The sequence below is a fragment of the Musca domestica genome, unplaced genomic scaffold (genome assembly GCF_030504385.1).
Source record: "Musca domestica strain aabys unplaced genomic scaffold, Musca_domestica.polishedcontigs.V.1.1 2, whole genome shotgun sequence".
Classification (NCBI taxonomy): Eukaryota; Metazoa; Arthropoda; class Insecta; order Diptera; family Muscidae; genus Musca; species Musca domestica.
Genome location: NW_026712249.1, coordinates 29,986,339 through 30,005,268, shown reverse-complemented (window position 1 = coordinate 30,005,268; position 18,930 = coordinate 29,986,339). Strand labels below are relative to the sequence as shown.

At 36.9% G+C, this 18,930-nt stretch overlaps 1 protein-coding gene across 3 annotated transcripts in view; it reads right to left on the bottom strand.

The window, feature by feature from the left end:
* LOC101889490 (nuclear factor of activated T-cells 5) overlaps window positions 1-18,930 on the bottom strand; it is a 194,869-nt gene that overhangs the window by 73,527 nt on the left and 102,412 nt on the right. The window contains exon 1 of one of the 3 annotated variants that reach the window (XM_059122066.1): window positions 7,522-8,151. The exons of 1 other annotated variant lie outside the window; for it this stretch is intronic. In XM_059122066.1, coding sequence (XP_058978049.1) covers window positions 7,522-7,780 — 259 coding nt within the window. In that variant the 5' untranslated portion in view covers window positions 7,781-8,151. Of the gene's footprint in view, window positions 1-7,521; window positions 8,152-18,930 lie in introns of those variants that run through there. One more of the 3 variants, XM_059122069.1, reaches the window with a different exon arrangement.

Here is an 18,930-nt window from a genome sequence, read left to right as displayed (position 1 = left end):
ACGCCTAGAAGTAACATAAAATTTCGTTTAAGGCATAAGGTGTCAGGAGAAGAAATATTCGTCGCAAAATTTCACTATAAATCTCAGAATAAACCATATATCTAGCTACTATAGTTTTTCCGAAAATTAAATTCAAAAGTTATGCACTAAAAGTGGAAATAAGGCATTTGATTTTTTACTCTTTATTTAACACCTATCCATTTCGAGTCAAAATCTCCCTTAATACTTGATTTTTTGGGGGAAGTGTTAAAGGAAGGAATATTCTAGACCAAATTTCATTATGAGTCTCCAAATAAAAGAAATCTCTATTTCCTTTATATACCAAGAAAAAATTGGTATCACTGTTGCCACAAAAAAACGAAAATATTTTTAATTTTTGCTCAATTTTTTTCTGGGACTTTTTTCGAGTCAACGCCTAAATGTAACATAAAATTTCGTTTAAGGCAAAAGGTGTCCGGAAAAGAAATATACTTCACAAAATTTCACTATAAATCTCAGAATAAACCATATATCTAGCTACAATAGTTTTTCCGAAAATTACATGCAAATATCATGCACTAAAAGTGGAAATAAGGCATTTGATTTTTTTACTGTTTATTTAACACGTATCATTTTGGAGTCAAAATCTCCCTTAATACTTGATTTTTTGGGGGTAGGGTTAAAGGAAGAAATATTCCAGGCCGAATTTCATTATGAGTCTCCAAATAAAATAAATCTCTATTTCCATTATATACCAAGAAAAAATTGGCATCAATGTTGCCAGAAAAAAACGAAAATATTTTTAATTTTTGCTCAATTTTTTTCTGGGACTTTTTTCGAGTCAACGCCTAGAAGTAACATAAAATTTCGTTTAAGGCAAAAGGTGTCAAGAGAAGAAATATTCTTCACAAAATTTCACTACAAATCTCAGAATACGCCATATATCTAGCTACTATAGTTTTTCCGAAAATTACATTCAAAAGTTATGCACTAAAAGTGGAAATAAGGCATTTGATTTTTCACTCTTTTTCACACCTATCCATTTCGAGTCAAAATCTCCCTCTAGACCTCATTTCTTGGGGAATGTGTCAAAGGGAGATATATTCTAGATCAAATTTTATTGTGAGTCTCCGAACAATAGAAATAAGTATATTCAATATTTACCATGAAAAAATGTCTCTAATTTTTGCCAATAAAAAACCTTGCTGAAAATTAAGCACTTTGTTCCCAATTCCCAATGTAATTTCACTGTAAAATAGCCTGTCTGGGTTATGGAAAATTCTGAGTGGACTTTTTAGAACTCGTTTGTAGATCATAACCCCGAAGGACCAACAAGTCCCCTTCCTTGACACGCTTGAGATTTAAAATTGTTCGACAAAAATATTCGTCTTTTTTTACGACTCCAAATATCCAGAAATGGATTTCGTCTAAAGAAACCTAGTACCTAAGCCTTAATTTCGATTAGGCATGTTTTTGCCGTATTTCTAGCCATATGGCTGAGGATATAAAAATGCCCAAATATTCTCTATACGTTAACAAAAGATCTCTAAAAATCCTCCTACCAATAGAACCCCTCTAATAAGATGGTGACCCACTTTTTATCCCCAAAATCTCTCATCTACCAAAGAATTTGAAAACAGACTCTGAATCTCTTCAATGGCTAGAAGACCTTCTGAAACTCTTCTGTAGCTAGAAGACCTTCTGAAGCTCTTCTGTGGCTAAAAGACCTTCTGAAGTTCTTCTGTGGCTAGAAGACTGCTGAAGCTCTTCTATGCATAGAAGACCTTCTGAAGTTCTTCTGTGGCTAGAAGACCTTCTGAAGCTCTTCTATGCATAGAAGACCTTCTGAAGCTCTTCTGTGGCTAGAAGACCTTTTGTAGCTCGCTTGAGATATAAAAATTTCCGACAAAAATATTCGTCTATTTTTACGACTCCAAATATCCAGAAATGGATTTTGTCTAAAGAGACCTAGGGCCTAAACCTTTATTTCGATGAGGCATATTTTGGCCGTATTTCTAGCCATATGGCAGAGGGTATATAAATATCCTCAAATCCAAATATGTTAACAAAAGATCTCTAAAAATCCTCCCTCTATATCCCTCTAATATCCTTATATTATGCCGACCCCCTTTATCCCTACAATCTCTCATCTACCCAAGAATTTCAACACAGAAATATCGCTGGATTTCAAGTTAGCGAATTATCTAACTAGCTAGTTAGCCAGCAATTAAAACGCCCCAGCTTAAGATATTATCATAACCTTTCGGATGACGTATGAAATGGCAATGCTGGCTGGCTGGCTGAATGACTGACTGGCTAATAGTAATTCGCTGTGTTTTATCACACCTAAATAATCGCTACTAAGTCGATTACCTTACGAATAGACTATAATTACGCGGGGAAGCTAGGCCACGACATGGACAACAAAATACAATTGTAAACGAAAAAAAGAGGGGAAGATGGAATTAATAATTTGTGAAGGGGGCGGGGTGGAGAGGTGGTCTCTACTAATCTTCTGACTAGAATTAATATTCAAAAAAAAAAATAGTTGTTTTGTTTAGCTAAAAAATATTGTTAATACGAACTAAATCGTTCGTCGCCGGAATTTAATTCAATTGGGGATTGAGGGATGACGTCGTTTCGCTTCTCTCCTCCCCTCTCTCTCTCTCTCACTCACTCTCTGTGCGATTTGAGATCGCATGTGAAGTCTGTATTTTTTGTTTTCATTAAATTTTTGTTTAATTAGCCCAAGGTAGCCAGCCTAGAATAATTGCACATCGAGTGTGTGGGTCTTTCGATCTGTTTGAATATAGATTTTGTTTTCAATTCAGCCTTTTGATTTAATACATGGTTATATAAATTCGATTTTTTGTGATTGGTTTGAATGATAAATGATTTTTGAAAGAAAAAATAAATGTCAGTTTCAATGTTTCGATTGAAACATTTTCGACTGGTGTTCAGTGTCGTCTGGGTGTAACTGGGGTCAGGTCAATATGATCCACCAATTGGTGGAGAGATGTCAGCTAGAAGCATTTCAGAAGTCTTTCTGTAGTGAAAGGACCTTCAAAATCTAATTTGTGCCTACAAATCTCATGAAAGTTCCTGTATAACTTTTTAAACTAATATTTTAGAACCTTCTTATCCTGAGAAGGCCATCTGATTTAGAATCCATATTCCGAAGCTTTTCTATGACCAGAAGATGTTTGGAAAGCTCTTCTATACATAGAGATCCTTCTAAAACTCGTCTATATATAGATGACATTCTGAAGCTCTTCTATCGATAGAAGATCGCTTAAAGCTCTTTTATACATAGAAGACCTTCTGAAGCTCTTCTATAGTCAGAAGACTTCCTATAGAAGATCCTCTAAAGCTCTTCTATGCATAGAATATCTTCTAAAGTTCTTCTATGAATAGAGGACCATCTAAAACTCTTCTATACATAGAGGACCTTCTAAGCTCTTCTATAGATAGAATACTTTTCTAAGCTCTTCTATAGATAGAAGACTTTTGAAGCTCTTCTATAGATAGGAGATCGTCTGGATCTCATCTATACATAGAAGACCTTCTGGAGCTCTTCTATGGCTAGAAGCTCCTCTGTGGTTAGAAGACCTTCTAAAGCTCTTCTATGGCTAGAAGACCTTTTGAAGATCTTCTTTGGCTAGAAATCATTCTGAAGCTCTGCTATACATAGAAGACCCTCCGAAGCTCTTCTATACATAGAAGACCTTCTGAAGCTCTTCTATACATAGAAGACCTTCTGAAGCTCTTCTATACATAGAAGACCTTCTGAAGCTCTTCTATACATAGAAGACCTTCTGAAGCTCTTCTATACATAGAAGACCTTCTGAAGCTCTTCTATACATAGAAGACCTTCGGAAGCTCTTCTATACATAGAAGACCTTCGGAAGCTCTTCTATACATAGAAGACCTTCGGAAGCTCTTCTATACATAGAAGACCTTCTGAAGCTCTTCTATACATAGAAGACCTTCGGAAGCTCTTCTATACATAGAAGACCTTCGGAAGCTCTTCTATACATAGAAGACCTTCGGAAGCTCTTCTATACATAGAAGACCTTCTGAAGCTCTTCTATGGCTAGAAGACCTTTTGAAGCTCTTCTATGGCTAGAAGACTTTTGGAAGCTCTTCTACGGCTAGAATACCTTCTGAAGCTCTTCTATGGCTAGAATACCTTCTGAAGCTCTTCTATAGACAGGAGAACTTCTATAGACAGGAGAACTTCTTAAGCTCTTCTATGACTAGAAGACCTTTTGAAGCTCTTCTGTGGCTAGAAGACCTTTTGAAGCTCTTCTGTGGCTAGAAGACCTTCTGAAGCTCTTCTATGTCTAGAAAATCTTTTAAAGCTCTTTTATGACCTTTAAACCTTCTCCTATCCTCCTAATAGTTGCTCTATGCACTCCCCAAAAAGAAAATCCAAAAAAAAAAATCTCATTTAATCCAAATGCGAGTGTGTGTGTGTGTGCGTAAGTGTAAAGTCGTTAAATTCTTCATGCCCTCAACTCGAAATGACCGAATTCCGGTTACATTTACTTTTTATTATTTATTGCTCAGCGTTACATTACCCCACCGTTCGTTCGTTCGCTCGATTATTATTTGGGGCATTTTCGTTGGGGGGAAAAGCGTAACATTTCGTAGATAGCTCAAATGTGCACAGTCATGTTACAACGAAAACAAAATACGCACACACACACATACACAAATTACAAGAAAAATAAAAGAGTGGTTGGGGAACACCAAAAAAAAAAGCCCTGTCATTTGGGGGTATTTTGTCACAGGTGGGCCAATACCGGGGCATAATAATCATCGAAACTACGCGCGAGCAAACACACACACACACTTCCACACTCGGAAATAGCTGATACGTGAAGAGGGGGCTTGTAAAACAACAAAAACAACAAACTATGGAAGCAGAGTGAAGGACGGACACAACATTTGGGCATGAACCATAAACACTTAACGTTAATCAACGGTGTAAAGCCAAAAACAGAGCAGGTTACATGAAAATCCGAAAGTCACACACACACACACACACACTAACATAGATATGATGTTTGGAAAAAAATGTTTGCGTTTGTAAACTTGAAAATATGTTTGAGAAACAAATTCAAAAAAACAAAAACAGGTAGCAGGGGGCCCGCGCAGCTCCCTCTCAGAGAAGGCCAATGCTGTGTTTCCATTGAAATCAATGGCAAGCTTTGCCCCCCTCAAAAAAAAAAAAAAAAAAGTCAGGCCCAGTTGTAAGCTGTTAACTTACATGGCTTTCATTGGCTTAGAAATTAAAAGTTTATGGCCAATTTGAGTTGCTATTGTTTCTGGTTTTGTTGCCCAAACCATTTGCTGATGATGGCAGCAGGGTGTTGGGGGAGTTCAAAGATCAAGAAAGTAATTACACATTACATTTGGGTGAGCGGGGCTACGCACAGAATTTATGCTTTCCTTGTAATCTGATTCATTCATTCAAAAAACAAAAACGGAAAATGAAAAAAATTCAGCATGACTTGCAGAAAAAGGTGAAGAGATCTTTTGTCACAATCACAAAATCTCACACACATAAATAATTAAACTTCCTAAGGTCATTTAATAATAAGGTCACAAAGTTGTTTTTTTTTTCGGAAGAAAAGGTAGAGGAGGTGAAGAAAGAATTTAAATGAAAATTTTCTATTGGCCCTGACAATTATGTTTTCAATCAAACATGTCGGAAGGGAAGAAATGATTATTGGAGCACATGTTCCAGTCACACACGGTGTCAACTTGTTGTAGTCACGAGCACCTATCGAGGAGAATGTAAAATTTGTTTAGGTAAGTAGAAACTTAAAAAAAAGTACAATTAAAGCTCCATTGAAGTTGCTGAGAGAAGATCAACTGGCCTAATGAGAGAATATCAGCTTATCTTCTGAGAGGTGTTCATCTGATTTTCTAAGAGAAAATCAACAGATCTTCAGAGAGAAGATCAACTGATCTTCTGAGAGAGAAGGTCAGAATAAAGATTCTGGAAGATAACCAACTGATCTTCTCTTAAAAGAACAGAAGGACAAGCTTCAGAAGGTCTCCTATTTATAGAAGGGCTTTAAAAGGTCTTCTAGCCATAAAAGAGCTTCAGAAGATCTTCTAGCCGTAGAAGAGCTTCAGAAGATCTTTTAGCCATAGCAGAGCTTCAGAAGATCTTTTAGCCATAGCAGAGCTTCAGAAGGTCTTCTAACCATTGCAGAGCTTCAGAAGATCTTTTAGCCATAGCAGAGCTTCAGAAGATCTTTTAGCCATAGAAGAGCTTCAGAAGGTCTTCTGGCCATAGAGGAGCTTCAAAAGGCCTTCTGGTCATGGAAGCGCTTCAGAAGGTCTTCTAGCCATAGAAGTGCTTCAGAAGGTCTTTTAGCCATAGAAGTGCTTCAAAAGGTCTTCTAGCCATAGAAGAGCTTAAGAAGTTCTTCTGTCTATAGAAGAGCTTCAGAAGGTCTTCTGGCCATAGAAGAGCTATTGAAAGTATTCTAGCCATAGAAAAGCTTTTGAAAGTCTTCTAGCCATAGGTGAGCTTCAGAAGATCTTCTAGTCATAGAAGAGCTTCAGAAGATCTTCTAGCTATAGAAGAGCTTCAGAAGATCTTCTGGCCATAGAATAGCTTCAGAAGTTCTTCTAGCTATAGAAGAGCTTTAGAAGGTCTTCTAGTCATAGAAGAGCTTTAGAAGGTCTTCTAGTCATAGAAGAGCTTCAGAAGGTCTTCTAGTCATAGAAGAGCTTCAGAAGATCTTCTAGTCATAGAAGAGCTTCGGAAGTTCTTCTGGCCATAGAAGAGTTTCAGAAGCTATTCTGTCCCTAGAATAAGGTATTCTGGCCATAGAAAAGCTTCAGAAGATCTTCTGGCCATGTAAGAACTTCAGAAGGTCTTCTGACTGTAGAATAGCTACAGAAGGTCTTTTAGCCATAGAATAGGTATAGAATGTCTTCTAGCCATAGAAGAGCTTCAGAAGGAAGAGCTTCGGAAGGTCTTCTAGCCATAGAAGAGCTTCGAAAGGTCTTCTGGCCATAAAAAAGCTTCAGAAGGTCTTCTAGTTATAGAAGAGCTTTAGAAGGTCTTCTAGGTATAAGATCAACCGATCTTCTGAAAGAGAACCAGTTAATTTTCTGGGAGAAAACCAACTGAACTTCTGAGAGATCAACTGATAATCTCTCTATGAGAGAATATCAGCCGATCTTCTGAGTGAAAATCAATTGACCTTCGAATAAACCCTCTGAGAGAAGGTTGCCCGATCTTCGAAGATCGATTTATCTTCTGAGAGAAGATCAACTGATCTTTTACGAGAAAAGCAAGTGATATTCTGCAAAGAAGTTCTTTTAGATCTTTTAGATATTCTGCTCAAAAATCTCCCCGATTCTCTTAGAGAAAATCATGTGATCTTCTGAGAGAATGTCAGCCTATCTTCTGATGGAAACAAAAACTGATCTTCACAGAAATAAGGGGGTTGAGAATATTTTAAAATGTCCATAACTTCCATGTGATTTTCATAAATCATATGTGGAGGGGCTTACCGAAATTACTTCTATAATACGGATGATAATAGTTGATGACATTTGAGTGGCCACTGCCGCTGCTGTTGCCGCCGCTGCTGCCACCGGTGTTGCTGCTGCCAAGGCAGTTATTGCTGTTGCCATTCGTGTGATGATGGTGATGATGACTATTGGCGTTATTGTTGTTGCTATTGTTGTTACTGTTATTAATATTGTGGATTTTCGAGGGAATCCGATAACCGGAATCGTAACCATTATACTGATTATATGTGAAACGCATTGTGTTGGTTTGGCGATGAGGCCCGTGTTTCTCACTTTTTTTTGGGTTAGGCAAAAATTTCAATTTTTCTTTTCAGTTTTATTTTGAAAAATAAAATTTTGAATTTTTTTTTTCCACTTTTTCTTTTCACTGGCTTTGCTTAATTTTTTTTAATATTTTTTTTTTTATTTAAACAAACTTAAATTGTCATAGTTTTATTGTTACACATAAAGATTTGGATTGCTGCTGCATTTTATTTGATTTTCTGCTGACTTTTTTGGAATACAAAATTCTTTGGTTGTGGTGGTTAAAATATTGTAGCTGTTCTTCAGATTAATTTCTGTAATAATCTTTTGGTTTCAATTAAAAAAAAATATCACAAAGACACATAAATTCTTAAAATATGTCTTTTTTCTAAAGACAAGAAGAAGGAAATTAAGAAGAAGGCAAGAAAAATTAAATGAAATGAAAATACAAATAAAGAGGTCGTTGTTATCACCGCTGCTGCTGCTGCTGCTTCAGCTTCTTTTTGAGTTTGTTTTACAGGCGTGTTTATCTCGTGTTATTTTTTCTGCGTGTATTTGTCATGAAAATATTTGAAAAATCAACATTAAAATTTATTTTGGATACAGCGATTCTTCTCTTCTTTTTCTTTCTTGCTTTCTTTATTCACTTTCGGAACCGTTTACATATTGACATTATCGCGAGCAAGGCTGTAGGCGAAACGACAAAGTTCTGGACTTTTGTAAGTAACAACAATAACAAGTGTCTTCTTGTCGAGACATTATTGTTTTCATTATTGTCATTGTTGTTGTTGCTGTTGTTCTTCGACCGTCTTCTGATTTCTTTACAACAACAAACAAATATGTTTTTATCTCGGTTATTTTATTAAAAATAATGAGAGCATGTAAATAAAATTATATTCATTATTATTATTTTTTCCCCTTCTTTTGTAGTTGTTGTTGTTGCTGTTTTTTGTTTCAATATTTGTTTTAAATAAAATAATAAAGAATTAACACATTTTAATGCAACGCCTAAGAATTGGATTAACAAATTGAGCAGATGTGGCGTAGAGAGGAAGGTCGTCAAAATACCGTCAATGATCTTCTCTGCCACGAGGAACTGATTTTCTAAGGGGAGGAGCCACTGATTTTCCTAAAATCGAGTGATCTTTGCAGACAAGAACAAGAGATCTTCTGAGAGGTGACCAACTGATCCCCAGAGAGAAGATCTTCTGGAAAAAAAATTATTTGAAAGAGAAGATAACATCCACTGATTCTCTGAGAAAAGATCCGCTGATTTTCTATGAGAAGATCCCTTGATTTTTAGTGAGAACATCCACTGATATATTGAGAGAAAATCGACTGAAATTCCCTTAACTTTTTACAAAACATCAATTGATCTGATATCGAAAGGAAATTTACGGATTCACTAAAAAGATTAACATATCTTCCCTGAAAATATCAGCTGATCTCCTGTGAAAAGGTCAGTTGATCTTCAGAGAGAACATCAACAGATCTTTTGAAATGAGATTAGTAGCTGATATTCTAAGAGAAGACAAACAGATCTTCTGAGAGAAAATCAACTTATATGAGAGAAAATAAACTGATATGAGAGAACATCAGTTGACCAGAGAAGTCCAACTGATCTTCCAAGAGAAGATTAACTGATTTTCTCAGAGAATATCAAATGCTTTTCTCAGAAAAGATCAACTGATCTTCAGAGAGAATATCAACTGCTCTTCTGAAAAAAAAAAATCAGCTGATTTCCCGAGAGAAAAGAATAACTGATCTTATAGGAGGAGAACCGCAGAACCTCTGAGAGAAGATCAACTCTTATCCAATTGCTCCTCTGAGAAAATATTGTCTGATAAGATTTAGAGAGAAAATGAACTAATTTTTTGCAGCAGATGAAGTTATCTTCCCAGAGAAGATCAATTAATCTTCTGTGAGCAGATCAACTATGCAAAGATTTCTCGAGGTCTTTAAATTTTTTGATATAAAACGACATCTTCAAAAAAAAAAAAAAAAAAAAACAACTAAAACTCAGAGAAAAAGCTAACATATATTCTCCTGTCAAAAGGTCAGGTGATCTTCAGAGAGAACATCAGCCGATCTTTTGAAATGAGAATAGCTGATATTCTATGAGAAGACAAACAGATCTTCTGAGAGAAAATCAACTGACCTGAGAGAAGATAAACTGACATGAGAGAACATCAGTTGACCAGAGAAGTCCAACTGATCTTCTAAGAGAAGATTAAATGATTTTCTCAGAGAATATCAAATGCTCTGTAGATCAGTTGATCTTTTCACAGAAAAGATCAACTGATCTACAGAGAGAATATCAACTGATCTTCTGAAAGTAAAATCAACTGATTTCCCGAGAGAGAAGAATAACTAATCTTATAGGAGGAGAACCGCAGATCATCTGAGAGGAGATCAACTCTTCTCCAATTGCTACTCTGAGAAAAGATTATCTGATTAGATTTAGAGAGAAAATGAACTGATTTTTTGCAGCAGGTGAAGTTATCTTCCCAGATAAGATCAATTAATCTTCTGTGAGCAGATCAATTGAGAGAATATTTTTTGACATAAAACCTCATCTTCAGAAAAAATCAAGTTATATTCCAGAAACATCTAACAGATCTCTCGGTGAAAATATCAACTGAACTTCTGAGTGAAGGCCAACTGGTTTTCTAAGAGAAGATATTCTAAAAAAAATCCTCTGAACTTCTGAGAAAAGATCATTTGATCTTCTGCGAAAATATCTACTGTTCTTCCTACAGAAGACCAACAGATCTTAAACAGTTCTGTGAAACGATCACCTGATCTTCTGCGAAAATATCAACAGATCTCCTTGGAGAAGATACACTGATTTTTTGAGAGAAAATTATCTGATTTGTGAGAGAATATTCTTGGAAGAGAAGTTTGGGTGATCATTGGATAGAAAAATCAACTGATATTCCCAGAGAATCAGTCTGTATTCTCTCAGACAATAAGTGAAGATCATCTCCTCTTTTAGAGGAAGATTAACTGATCTTCTGTGGAAGATATATTGATTTCTGAGAGAGAAGAGAAGATCTTTTGATCTTCTGAGAGAAACTCAACAGACCGTCTGAGATAAAATAAGAAGAACTTCTGAGAGAATATCAACGAAGCCTTTAAGATAAGATCTCCGGTATTTTAAAAAATATCGCCTAAACTTCTGAGCAATAATCAACCAGTCTTCTCAGACTTTTTTCCAAATCAAATGATCTTCTTGCGTTTTTGGGTGCCGATTTATTTTCTCTCAGGAGAGCAGTTGATCTTCGAGATATATCAGTTGGTATTATCTTGTAGGATCACTTTGTCTTCTCTCAATGCATTGTATGATCTTCTCTCAGAACATCAAAAAAAAAATCAACCAACTTACTGAGAGCATAGCCGACCTTCTGGTGACAAAATGAACCGATATTCTACCAGAATATTAACTGATATTCAGCGACTAGGTCAACTTATTTACTGAAGGGTTAGCCGATCTTCAGAGAAAAAATAGACCGATCTTCTCAAAGAAAATCACCTCGTCTTAAATAAGATGAAGACTGTTTGATCTTCTTGGAGAAGAGCAAAGGATGTTCTATGAGAAGACCTAAAGGTATTCTATGAGAAGACCTAAAGGTATTCTATGAGAAGACCTAAAGGTATTCTATGAGAAGACCTAAAGGTATTCTATGAGAAGACCTACAGGTCATCTATGAGAAGACCTACAGGTTTTCTATGAGAAGACCTACAGGTCTTCTGTGAGAAGACCTACAGGTCTTCTATGAGAAGACCTGCAGTTCTTCTGTGAGAAGACCTACAGTTCTTCTGTGAGAAGACCTACAGTTCTTCTGTGAGAAAACCTACAGGTCTTCTATGGGAAGACCGACAGGTCTTCTATGAGAAGACCTACAGGTCTTCTATGAGAAGACCTACAGGTCTTCTATTGATCTTCTATAAGAAGTCCGCCATGTCTTCTCACACATCTTCATAGGCCTCCCTGTATGTGTGAGTGGATGGGTGCTAATGAAGGCCATCGATTATTTTGTGTTGTAAATTTCATTCACCCCACATGAAAATCGATCGACAATGTGGGGTTTGGTGGTTTACAATTTCTAGTCGAGCTGTGAAAATTTGAAATCTTATCTAAATTATGGGAAGGGGTGGGGCGGCGACTGATACCAAACTAAATATTGATTTTTATTATTAAAGTTATTAATTAAACTAAATTGTAATGAAGTGATTCACATTGTAACAACAGATGGGAACACTTTTATGTGGACAAAAAAAAATTGATATGACGTTAACAGTTTCGGTAAAAAAAACCAAGGACATATTTGTGATGATATTTCAAGGTAAATCTCTCCTCTCCACAAAAAACAAAAAAATGCCAGGAAACCCCAAAGGAGTAACCAAAACCACATTCTCTTGCCGCAAATGGAACAAAAAAAAAACATTTTTTTTTGTTCCATTCCAACTTGATTGGACCAAAATGAAGATGAAATCCCGTAACTTAATGGCAAGGTTAGTCAGGGAGCGGGGACAATGTTGTTGTATTTTTCCAATGTTTTACATCTCATGGAACACAGAAATGATTACTGCCTCTACTTCTGGCTTTTTTGCAGAGCATCATCATTTGCGACAACGACTGTTCAAAGTATGGGCTAAACGACATCCTCATCATGATCAGCATCGTCATCGTGATCTTCGTGTTTTTTTTTTTTTTTAATTTCTTGTGTTGCAATTGCCGCTTGTATTTGTGATCGTGGTCGTTTTCGGTCCGGTCCAGTCCAGTGGCATTGCATTGCGACGATGCAGAAATGGAAAATCAGAGCATTTTTTTTTTTTGAACATACCTATAGATTTGTGCGAGTATCCATATGAATCGACTACATTAGGGTGGTTCTTAATCGAAAATAAAAAAAAAACAATTTTAAGTATTAGTCAGTTCAGAATTATGTCCGTATGTGTGAAATTTAACGCTTTCTTTGACCGGTTTGCTTTTCAAAATCTTGAACCCTATGTGGGGGAGGTAGTACCAGAAGAAGTGGTGCGATCTATCGATCTTTATAACAGATCATATATTGATGGAAATATTGAAATGTATCAAGTCTGAATGGGTTATTAACTTCTTGACCTAGAGGTACCACAGAGAATGGTCCGATCTCTACCATATTTATAACAAACCTTGTGTTGATGGAAATATTGAGATGTACCAAGTCTGAATGGAATCGGATGTTGATTTCGCGTTTTATGAGCCTCATGGATATTCAAAATTTTGACCCTTTGTGGGAAAGGTGCCAGAAGCATTGGACCGATATATTCCATCTTCACACCTGATCAGGTCGAAATTTTGAAATGTGTGAAATTTGAAGAGAATCGAATCGGAGATATAGTTACTCAAATTTCTAAACCTTTGTGGGGTACCTTTGAGGTACCAGAAACAGTGGACCGATAAATTTTATCTTCACACCAGGTCTTGTCAGATGTTATAATGGTTTTAATTAATCCAAATGTTGACCCTTTGTGGGGGAGGTAATTGATGGAGTGGTCCTATATATTCCATCTCCAAACCAGATTTTGTGTTGGAAGAAATATTTGGGATGTGCGAAATTTCAAGAGAATCGGATGCTTATTTCGCATTTTAGAAGAGTTATAATTATTCAAAATTTTAACCCGTTGTGGGGGAGGTACCAGAAGGAGTGGTCTGATATATTTCATCTTTACACCTGGTTGTGTGTTTGTAGTAATATTGGGTTGTCTGACATCGAGAGAAGAGAATCGAATGCTCACTTCGCCTACATAAGTTTTTTGGGTGTTCAAACCTTGATCCTTTTTGGGGGAGCTACTAGAAGGAATGGTCCGAAATTTTCCATCTTCACACCAGATCTTGTTTTAGTAAAAATATTGGGATGTGTGAAATTTAAAGAGAATCGGTTGCTGATATCGCAAATGACAAGAGGTATAATTATTCAAAAATGTGACCCTTTGTGGGGGAGGTACTTGATGGAGTGAGCCGATATTGTGAGCCGATATTTTCGCACCTGACCTAGAACTGAAAAAAAACAAAGGTTGGGATTTGCAAAGTTTGCCCCAAATCGAATGATCCTTTCGTTTTGTATGAGGTAAATTATTTTCATTGACAATTTTGAGCTTTTGTGGGGGAGGTACAAGAAGGAGTGGACCGATGTTGGCCATCTCCGAACTCGTTCTAAGTTTTACAATAAGGGTACGATGTAACAAGTTTGGTTCAAATCGGATTCTCCCTTCGAGAGTTATCGTGCGCACCAGCCCGGCAGACAGACGGACGGACGGACATCCCTAGATCGACTCTAAATGTGCTGAAACGGATTTGGCTCAAAGAGACCTATGGTCTAAAATCGTTATTTCGATGAGGCACGTTTTGGCCGCATCAAATGATATATAGCCTCCATAGCCATATGGATGAGGGTATAACAACCAAAAGAAGGAATCTTGAAAAGAAAGTAGAGGGGGGTGAGATGGTGCCAAAATCGATCGGTAAGGTTGCAGGCCGCCATAACACAGACCATTATTGATTATTTTTCATTAAAAGCGATGCCTCATAGCCTGGGAACCCAAAAGTGAAATACTGGAGTAACATTTGAATAGGGCCATCCAGTTCTCTAATTTCAAATAATGGATCTATATTCTGGCATTTTAGTATTCTCAAGGTGTAGAATCCAAGATACATAGCCATGGTCCAATATTTGAGTAGGAAATTTTATGAAGCCATTAAAATGATGGACCAAGATTTTGGGTTCTGATAGTGGGCTGTTCCATCTGTATGTATGTGGCTATGTGAATTTTCGTAACGTAGTAGTCTATTTGTTGAAAAATAGCCCTGTTCGACCTGGTAAATTTCCTGGAAGGGCTTAGTCCAACATTGACCTTCCCTGTCATAGGTCACAGTAAAAATTTTTGTTTATAGCCGAGCCGATATAGAATCAAGTTCGGGCTAATTTAGAATCATTTTTACCATTTTTATTTCAACTTAGTTCGGATTACAACTTGAAACTACTTGAATGGACCACTAAGGGGCACTCAATTATAAAGTATTTTGAAAGGAGATTGATCGACCTATTGAGAACCTTGTAAGGCAAATTTGACTTCATGATTTTTTTATGGGAATTCAAGCTCTAAAATTTAATATTTTTTTATAAAAGAGTCTCTCTCTGACGGACCACCCTAATATATTTTGTTTTATTGTTATGCATTTATTCTCCGGCCAGTATCGATGAGTGATTGTGTATTACTTATTTATTTATTATTTTATTTTTTTTTTTTTTTTTTTGTTTAAGCGATTTCCTTTTTTTTTGTGCACTGCAATTGAGTATTTTGTTAAAATGTAAGCATTTCGTTTAAAGAAAGACAATAATTATAAGAAAAACACCGAACGGCAGCCAAGCCAAGTGGTCAGAGAATTGACAGACAGACACAATAAAAAAACAACAAAAGTAAAAGAAAAGAAAAAAAAAAAACAAAACCACACAACAACAATGTGTGAAAGGTAATAAGGATGAACACCTTGAAAGTGCATCAAATCGATAACAACTTTTATATTTGGATGAAGATGCCAGAAGACCTTTTTGTACTGGAATGTAAAAACACAGTGGAAAGAAAGTTAATGCCGGAAAGATCAAAGTCCAAAGAAAGATGAGACATACAGGGTGAGATAAAAAAACTGCAACAAAGTCAAACGCCATAATTTTTACATTTATTTTCAAATTTTATTGAATGAAAGCAAAAAATGTCGGAAATAGTATCAAATTTTAGAATAAGCTAAGATTTGTTCGAATTGGTCACCTTTGGCACGAATTATGGCCTTCAAATGGCCAATGAAACCGTCACACGCTGCCCGAATGGTGCTCTGCGGTATTTTGGCCCATTCTCGGCGAAGCGCTGGCTTGAGGTGATCGACACTTTGGTATTTTTATACCCTCCACCTTGGAAAGGAGGTTATATTAACTTTGTCATTCCGTTTGTAACATCCTTAAATATTCGTCGTAGACCCCATAAAGTATATATATTCACAATCAGCATAAAATTCTAAGTCGATGTAACGATGTCCGCCTGTCTGTCCGTCTGTCTGTCTGTTAAAATCACGATACAGCCCACATTATTTGACGTAGAGCGCCAAAATTTAGCAGAGCAATTGGTATTGTGTCTAGGATGGTTGGTATTGAAAATGAGATATATCGGTCCACGTTCTGGTATAGTCCCCATATAACGGTACCTCCCGATATTCGGTATTTTGATGATTTATGCCACATTTTTTCACTGATTTGTCTAAAAATTGGTATTGTGGGTCATAATGGGTCCTAGTTCGTGTAGCGAAACATTTTTTGTATAGGTCCACGTTTTGGTATAGCCCCCATATAACGGTACCTCCCGATATTCGGTATTTTGTTGATTTTTTGCCACAGTTTTTCACGGATTTGTCTGAAAATTGGTATTTGTAGGTCATAATGGGTTCTAGCTCCGTTGGCGAAACATTGCATGTGTAGGTCCACGATTTGGTATAGCCCCCATATAACGATACCTCCCGATATTCGGCATTTTAATGGTTTTTGACACATGTTTTCACGAATTTCTCTGAAAATTGGTAGTTGTAGATCATAATGGGTCCCAGTTCGTGTGGCGAGTCATTATAATTATAGATCCACGTTTTGGTATAGCCCCCATATAACGGAGGTACCGATATTCGGTATTTTGATGATTTATGCCACATTTGTTCACGGATTTGTCTGAAAATTGGTATTTGTAGGTCATAATGGGTCCCTGTACGTGTGTCAAAACATTGCATGTACAGGTCCACGTTTTGGTATAGCCCCCATATAACGGTACCTCCCTATATTCGGTAATTGTAGGATTTTTGCCACATTTTTTTCACGTACTTGTCTGAAAATTGGTATTTGTAGGTCATAAATGGTCCCTGTACGTGTGTCAAAACATTGCATGTACAGGTCCACGTTTTGGTATATCCCCCATACAAAGGTACCTCCCGATATTCGGTATTTTGATTATTTTTGGCACATTTTTTCACTGATTTTTTTGAAAATTGGTATTTGTTGGTCATAACGGGTTCCTGTACGTGTGTCAAAACATTGCATGTACAGGTCCACGTTTTGGTATAGCCCCCTTATAACGATACCTTCCGATATTCGGTAATTTGATGATTTTTGCCACATTTTTTTTTCACGTACTTGTCTGAAAATTGGTATTTGTAGGTCATAATGGGTTCTAGCTCCGTTGGCGAAACATTGCATGTGTAGGTCCACTATTTGGTATAGCCCCCATATAACGATACCTCCCGAAATTCGGCATTTTAATGGTTTTTTCCACATTTCTTCTAATGTTTCCTTTACCCTAAGGTGGAGGGTATTAAAAGTTTGGCCCGGTCGATCTTAATGTTTTTTTACTTGTTTAGTGCCAACCTTGCTTTTCAAATTACTCCAGACATAATAGTCCAACGGATTGGTATCCGGATATTTTGGTGGCCACGGAGATTTTGGTGCGCTGGAAATGAAGCGAGGAACCTCATTTTGTAACCATTCTTGGGTGGCGGGTGCTAAGTGCGATGGTGATGAGTCCTATTGGAATGTCCAAGGTCTGCGGCCAAAATGTTGGCATGCCCAAGGCTTTAATACACCATCCAGAATATTTTCGCGATAATATTCGGAATTTATTCTGATGCCACGTTCGAATAATACGAGCGGAGAGCGATTATCGGCTGTTATGGCGGCCCACACCATCACCATGGCCGGCGTTTGAGTTCTGGTGCCCAACAGAAGGTGCACATGTTCAGCTGACCTCTTTGGCAAGTTTGACAGATCATTTTGTTTGTTTACAAACTGCTGGACAACGAATGTTTTCTCATCGGAGAAAACCAAATTCGACTGTTCACCACTTTCGGCCAACCGCAGCAACTCTTTAGCTCTTTTGAGTCTATTTTCTTTCCGTTGCGGTGTAAGTTCTTGCACTTTTTGCAATTTCAATGGCTTTGCCCCGAGCTCATTTTTCAATATTTGCCGAATGGAATATTGCGATATGTTTAGCTCACGAGCCATTTTTCGGCCACTGCGACGCGGGTTTCGTCGATCAAGTCGCTTCTTTACTTTCGGAACCATTTTTGCTGATGTTGCTGCTGTTTTCTTCCGTCCACTTCCCTGACGTTGGGCTACCCTACCAGTATCACGGTAACGAGCGATGGTACGAAACACAAAAGATGTATTCCAATTTGAATGCTGGAGTGCTCTAACGATAGTATCTTGAGGGACATTGGCACCTCATAACAATGTCATGTTTGAGTTATGTGCATCATTGTTAGTGGTCAATTGCAGCAAGCTCAACATGATCAGTGTTTTGTAGAACATGTTTACATGTCACACAAGTCAAAATTTACATTCATTGGCCATTGTGTCAATGAATTTTTCGACAAATTGTTTGGCACGAACATATTTGAGTTTCAAACAAGGCAACACTTGCATTGGTTGACAACTTTGTGTCGTATTGGCATGGCATGGTGAGACATGGAACATTTGTTTTGATGTCATATACTGTTATGCTTGTTTGACAGGTCATTACATGACATATTTCAATAAATATAACATATTCCGATTCCTAAGTCTTAATATTCCTTATTTTTTTAAATTTTACACTCCCCTACCCACTGTCTTCAATTTACCGTATTTTGATGATTGCAACAAGTTCCTTCGAGAGTTCGCCAGTCAGTCATTCAACCAGCCAGACCCAATCAGTGGTGGACTTGTGAGCGAGTGTAGTTTTACTGTTATTGCCATTTAAGGTTGCTGGTGGATGCGTGGCTAATGATAGCCTTTTGGTGATACATTTTATGGAATGGTGTTATTGGTGAAGCCTTTTTAAGCTGCTCTTTGAGGTATTTAATTTGGTAAAGGGATTTTTTTTCTGTTGCCGTTTGTGGTGAACAAGTTGTCCGGCAGGTTTTTTTTTTTTTTTTTGATGTTGTCTTAAATACTTTCAAAAAATAAAATAATTATCTTAAAAAAATGTAGAACAGCCTATTATGACAAGTGTGATGCGTGGAGTTTCCTGGTTCTTATCAAGAAAATTCTAGTAAAATTCCGACGAATAATAAAAATAAATCGAAATGGA